The 6,693-nt window shown below is 36.7% G+C and overlaps 1 protein-coding gene across 1 annotated transcript; it reads right to left on the reverse strand.

The window, feature by feature from the left end:
- Positions 1-4,396: 4,396 nt before the first annotated feature.
- LOC132185603 (NAC domain-containing protein 41-like) lies at positions 4,397-6,046 on the reverse strand. The gene has a single exon (XM_059599359.1). The coding sequence runs from the start codon at positions 5,446-5,448 to the stop codon at positions 4,576-4,578; it is 873 nt and encodes a 290-aa protein (XP_059455342.1). The 5' UTR covers positions 5,449-6,046; the 3' UTR covers positions 4,397-4,575.
- Positions 6,047-6,693: the final 647 nt, after the last annotated feature.

Consider the following 6,693-nt stretch of genomic DNA (forward strand, 5'->3'; position numbering starts at 1 on the left):
AATTTTGATTATTAAATGAGATATGCTTTTATAAACCAGGCTCAACTTGATTAATAACGTGAACACAACTTGTATAAGTTTGGCTTGACTCGTAAGCTAATGTGTGTGAGCGCGCACATGTGCCTTATATGTTTAAGGGTCCTTGGCAGCCCAAAGAATTTGAAAATTCTTGTAAAATATAATTTCTTATATTATGGCCCATACAAATGTCAATAATCAATAGCTGGACGTACTAAACAATTTGGTCAAAGGCCCTCATATACAACAAAAGCCCTAAACGGCTAAACCTAGTAGAGGTGGAAATTGATCCGATTCGATACCCAAAAGCTTTTTCCTGGCAGGCTGACCGAAAAGTTCCAAATTTACAGCTTTTTAAAAAAGGTTCTTGCTTAAATGTTTGTAAGTTGCATTAGGGTATGCTCAAATTAACATAGTAGTAAATTAGTTAAAGTGGGAAAAAGTTAAAGGGTTGGTAGTGTTAGAACTAGCTGTGCCTTTTTAGTCTAAGTACTAATTAAGTATTAATAAAATTCCTTCATTAGATTTGATTTTTTTTTTAAAAAAATAAAATTAATCTATTAAATTGATATTTGTCTCTAAATAAGTGACTTTTACAACTACTTTTAAAAATGAATGTGAGAATAATATACACTTTACATAAATGAGGCATTTAAATAAAGCCCCCCCTTCCCGCCAAAAAATAGTAAGTGTTGGAACTAAAAGTAGAAAACAAGAAATGGATTCATAAATGATTTCAAAGGAACTATAAACTACCCGATCCTCTATATCTTGAACAAAAGCCAAAAATAAATTGTTGCATAAAGCGATATAGGCACAAAAGAAAGGACACGGGCAGGAGCATGACTGTTGCCAGATCCTTCAATCTTACCCGAGCCCCAATAAAGGGGGTGCATGCAGGGGCATGACCCTCGAAAGATATTTTAACCCTACTTGAACCTATGCTAGGTAACAACTACAACAACCATCAGGAAGAAGTTGAGGACAGGGAGGCATGTCCGAAACAAAATGAAATATGTTGTCAAGGAGTAACAAACTCTAGATACAAAAGTCTCTACAACAAGATAAAACCACAATAAACAGGGTGACTGGAACCGCAAACAACAAAACAAATACAAATACAGTATTCAATGGTTGGTTGATGATGAACTAACATTTAGATTAAATACTATTTTGATTTGGATATTTAGCTATTGATGGCATTCACCCCACATCAAGAGATGTCTAATACATGGAATGCCTTAGGGGATTGGCCCTGTGGGCAGCATAGGAGGTGGCGGTGGCGGTGGCGGTCCAGGTGGTCATTGCTGCACTAGTTTTGCCAAGAGCAAAGGTTGGCCTTTCCTCTGTTTTACGGCAACAGGTCCACACAAATTACACAATCCTTCCGCATCCCTTGAATGAACTAACTTCTCCATTTTCTCACATTCTCAGGGTAGAGTAATTACCACAAACAGTTTCATACAAGAAAAAAGCGAGTGCTAAAAGCTGATAAATAAACAAGTAAACAACACAAAATGTGAAGCAATAGCCTATACATATATGCATGTCAAACAATATAACAAAATTTAGAGAGAAAAAAGGTGCGCCTCTTACCGGTGACGAACAAGCTCCATGCAAGGAACAGGGTAGCAAGCAGAAGAAACCCATGGAGGAAGCGTCTCTTGACCTCCAACCCCATGTTAATTGCCTTGTGTAGGAGACTTGCGAATATAACAAGTAATATATAGGCACTCCTGTTTGAATGTTGCCATGCATTTTCAAACCTACCCATTTTTACTGGGTCAAAGATGGAGTAGATACCATTTACAATTCGATTAGTATATAGTTGGTGACGTTCAATTTTGAAAAATATCCCAATGAAAATAAAAAGGCAGCTTTCATGTTGAAAGTGAAAGGGAGCAACATTACAGTGCCTATATATTTTGATTATTGAGGAAGATATATGGCAGATTAGAAGGCCACAAAACATGCCATCAAACAATGTAAGTTTCAAATATTACTTTCATTTCAATGAACCATTTTCTCAGGCATATGAATCAACCAAATGAGCTTAGCTGCTAAAGAGAAAGCAAAATTCTTACTCTTAAAACTACAAAGTAGAATTCAAGTTCATTGCTGCAGAAACACTTGGTATTTAGAGCTATCTTTACTAGAATCAATTTCTTGAAACAAACAACAAATAATTTGGTTAATTGATCCTATTTTACCTTCTTTACTTCCACCATCTGTGCAGCACTGTGCACTGAAGTATCACTTATGATTGACCTTTTTGTCTACTCATTTTCCTTAAAGAAGAATGCTACCAAGAGAAAGGAAACCAAAAAAAGATGAGTTCATGCCACCATAAGGATTTACTGAAAAAGTCAGGTTACCATAATGGAATCTAATCACCCTTACAACAACTTGAACCAAACAATACATGAGCAAATCACATAAATTTTTGGAGTTGAAAAAAGAATTGAAAACATAAGCCTTGGTTTAGTCAGAATAGTCACCTGTGGGTAGTAATGGCCACAAATGATGACAAAAAAAAGAACAACCAAAACTATGTCTGATTATTCAGAGACTTGCCAATGGAGTGCAAAAATGAACACTCCAACAAAAATAGTGCAATCTTAAACAGTCTCTTAGAATAGAACAAATAATCTCAACTGCACAGGACATGAAATTTGGAAACCAATACAGGTTACAGAGTAAGATTTTCAAATTCAAATAATTGGGTTCTTCAGACTCAACTGATTGATTGTTTGTTGAATTTGCAAAAGTGCAAACAAGTAAAAGTGCAAGGTGATTTTAGAATTTAGATTAAGGAGAACATCTCATGGATTGCATCTCCCAAATAGAAATAAGGTTCAATATGCATAAGAATAGTGCGCTACTTGCTTAGGAATTTTATGTATAGTTACAAACATAATGCGTGCTCTGAATTAGACTATAATTCATAATGCCGGCAAAAATGCAGAAATTTAGTGCTAATTAAATTGACAAGTCATATCTTAATCGCATGCTCCTGCGTTGATAGATACAGAAATGTTGTTTAATCAGAATTATGGGAAAGAATATTCTGATATATTGTTTGTGATTCCAAAGTGAAACAGTAAATTTACCATGTCAAAGCAACTTGGCATAGCATATATATAATTAACATCAAGCTTGCATGATGATGTTTTCTTTTTTAAAACTATTATTGATAATTTACATACGCATGTTGTGAGTGTTCAACCTATAACCTCAGCTCCATCCCATTCTTATGGAGGGAGGAGAATGCCATTTCTGCTAGAGCTCATTGGAATCAAGCTTGCATGAAAATTCAAGAGGAGAAGCACAATTGGATGATAAAAACAAATTAGTCTACCCACTTCCAACACACGAAATCCCACATGAAAAACACCAGAAGAAGACCAAGGTTAAAATATGCACTCAAGGATAGTAGCTCTCTGGTTTCAACTTTGTTCTCAACCAAACCCTCCGTGCATCACCATCTCATTTAATTGTCCACTCCATCGACTAGATTCCTGCTGGCCACCGTCAGATTCAAGAAACCAATCCTCATATAAAAATCATGCGTCAAGTCTCTTTGCTACCATCCACAATACTTGCGTAAAACCTGAAGTGCTCAATTTTCAGATAATGATAATAGATCCTACTTGGATAAAACTGTAAAATTTAATATAAGAAAGACTGAAAGGTTTTTTTCTTGATAGTGAATTCAATTCAATATATATATCAAGATAATGATAATAGATCCTAATGGTAACTTATTGTTGACTTCAATCTCCAAGGCAGCAAGGTTTTTTTCTTGGCACTACAGAAAAAAAATATATATATATATACACAAGGTATGCATGCTCTCCACGTATAATATCCAGTAAGATAAGTGATTGTTGCTTCAATTAGCTTTAGGGAATATGATACAGACAAAGTACAAGAAATTGTCTGGACTAGAAGTAACAGATAAAGCAGTTGGCTAAAATTGACCAGAAAAACCATACACAGATAACCAAACCAGAATAGAGTTGCCATTTGTTTAGTCATAACAACTCAACATTCTTACAATTTGCAAGCAGCAACAAGTAATTTTCTATCATTATTATGAGCCAGAACCTTATTTGGTAAGTGTAGATGTTATAAATCAACATTTTTCCATTTGATAGGCATATTTTAACACGGAATCTATTGGGATTATGGCACCTCAAAGTTCTCAATAATCAACTTTGAACCAATTGGAACCACAGCCATAGAAATCCCATCGATTTTTAACTTATAACAAATCAAGAGAAGAGATATTTGTGTTATTTGTGTAAACGACATGTTATTTGTGTTAGAAGACATTCTTTATAAAAAAAATCAAGAGAAGAGATGTTTCCAGCAAAGTTGACAAATTGGATATCCCATAACAAAAATAAGGAACAAGTACACCAATGTGCTCCAACAAAATTGAACAAAAAAAAAAAATTACAATCTTTTCCTATCTTAACTGACACCAACAGTAAAACAGAGTTTTGGTTCTCTGTTTTGATCATTCACAAGGTGCTAGGAAAGTAAAGTAGCAAACTAAGGATCCCAAGAATCCACCCATGCATCAAGCGGCAGATGTCCACCCACAGGGGAAGGCGGTGGCGGCAGATAACCGTATGAAGCATAAAACTCAGACGCAGAGTCATCATTACTGGCTAGTTGACAGCCCATCAAGGTTTCCAAATATTCATATGAAACACTAAACTCAGAGTCAGAGTTATCACTAGCTGGTAGACGGGTTTCCAATTCAGACTCAGGCGTTCCAAATTCAGATGGACATTCTAATGATGGGGTCCCAGTGGCTTGACATTCGACATCGCAGCAGCGCATCTTCTTTCTCTGCTGGGATCCGTCCACAAGTAGCAGCACTTCTTCTTCCTCTGTATTAATGGAATTTTGCAATGGAGATGGAGTTTGAACAGAGATGACGGTGGGAGAAGACTGATCTTGAAAGCATCTTTTAACGCCAACTCTTGATCGTGATTCTTTCTTTTGGATGGTGCACAGGACCCAGTCAGTCGCCCGTTCTCGTTCTCCCTCCCCAAATAATGAGAACTCGTGCATTAACCAGTTGGATTTCTGTTTCTTCACCTTGAAACAGAAGAGTTTCCTGACCCCAATAACATCACCCTGACCATCATAGATTTTGTCGGCAGAATTCTCATGCCAAACACCGCAACCCGCTGTTCGTGCCACTCGATTTTTGCTGAGTTGTTTTAGCCTTGTAAAAACGTAAAGCTTCTCCTGATCACCACAGAATTGCCAGGGATCCTTTTCACCATAAATATCAAACTCTCCGATGCCATCCCAACCTATATCTTCTCCCCTAACCTTTTTCAACAAATAGAAGCCTACCAGCTCTTCATCGGTGGGCTCAAAACGAAATCCCACGGGCATCATCATCATCATTCACACCCGCAACTCTCTGTTTCACTCCCTCTTCACTCTCTGTTTCACTCCCTCTTGAAGCCATTGCCCTTATATAGAAGCCAGTGCCACCGACTTAAGTCCACCGCCTTAGCTAAAGGTGGTGAACCAACGACTTGCCGTTCTTGAATTTAAATTTTGAGCGGAACGACTTGCCGTATTAACGGAACTGCAGCATTTTTTTTTTTTTTTGATGGGGGAACTGTAGCATTTTAAGAGCATAAAAAAGACGCGCACCTTTTTCGCTTGCTTAGCACGCGCCATGATTTCTTGCCGTAGAGATTCAGGCTTCAGCGGAGAAATCCTCCAGCCTGCAGCTCCTCCGCATCCTCGAGCTCATCTTTGACACCCCCATGGCCATGGCACTCCGAGCTTCGCTACAGCCTCCGACGTGATTCCCTCAGCGAACACCTTCTGCCATTTTTCGTTGGGGGTGGGGGGGATCGGAGTGAAAAGAATGGTCTACAAAGGGAAGAAGAAAGGAAGGAAGGAAGATGATTGTGGAAAGAGAAGGTGGTGTACAGATATTGCAGAATTAAAATTTAAAATGGGACTCTTCTAGTTCAGTAGTTCTAGACCAATACCTTTCCCCTCCCTTTTTTATTTTATTCTATTATATAATTTTATTTTATTTAAAAAATATGATAAGCTACAGCCTACATTCTAATATATGGAGTTAAATATTACAAAATAAAATTTTAATTATAAATTTTTTTTTTTCTTTTGGTAATTACATTTTTCAAAGAATAGATATAATAAGAGAAATGCTAGCATCTACATACACGAGCCGGCGAGCGTCTCAAAGGAGCTTAGCTACTAAAGAGAAAGCAAAATTCTTGCACTTAAAACTACAAACTAAAATAATCTATTTCCGATTATTCACAGGCTTGCTAATGGAGTGCGAAAGTGAACACTCTAACCAAAAATAGTGTAATCTTAAAAGTCTCTTAGAATAGAGCAAATAATTTAAATTGCACAAGACATGAAATTTGGAATCCAATACAGGTTAAGAAATAAGATTTTCAAATTCAAATAATTGGATTTTTTAGACTCAACTGATTGATTTGTTTATTGAATTTGCAAAAGTGCAAATAAGCAAAAGTAAAAGGTGATTTTAGAATTTGGTATAAGGAGAAGATTTCAAAGTTGAAAGTAATGAGACCTTCAGAGATGCTGCTTACCACTTAATGATGTACCATGTATATTCAATGGAGAGCATCACATATA

The sequence above is a fragment of the Corylus avellana genome, chromosome ca6 (genome assembly GCF_901000735.1).
Source record: "Corylus avellana chromosome ca6, CavTom2PMs-1.0".
Taxonomy (NCBI): Eukaryota; Viridiplantae; Streptophyta; class Magnoliopsida; order Fagales; family Betulaceae; genus Corylus; species Corylus avellana.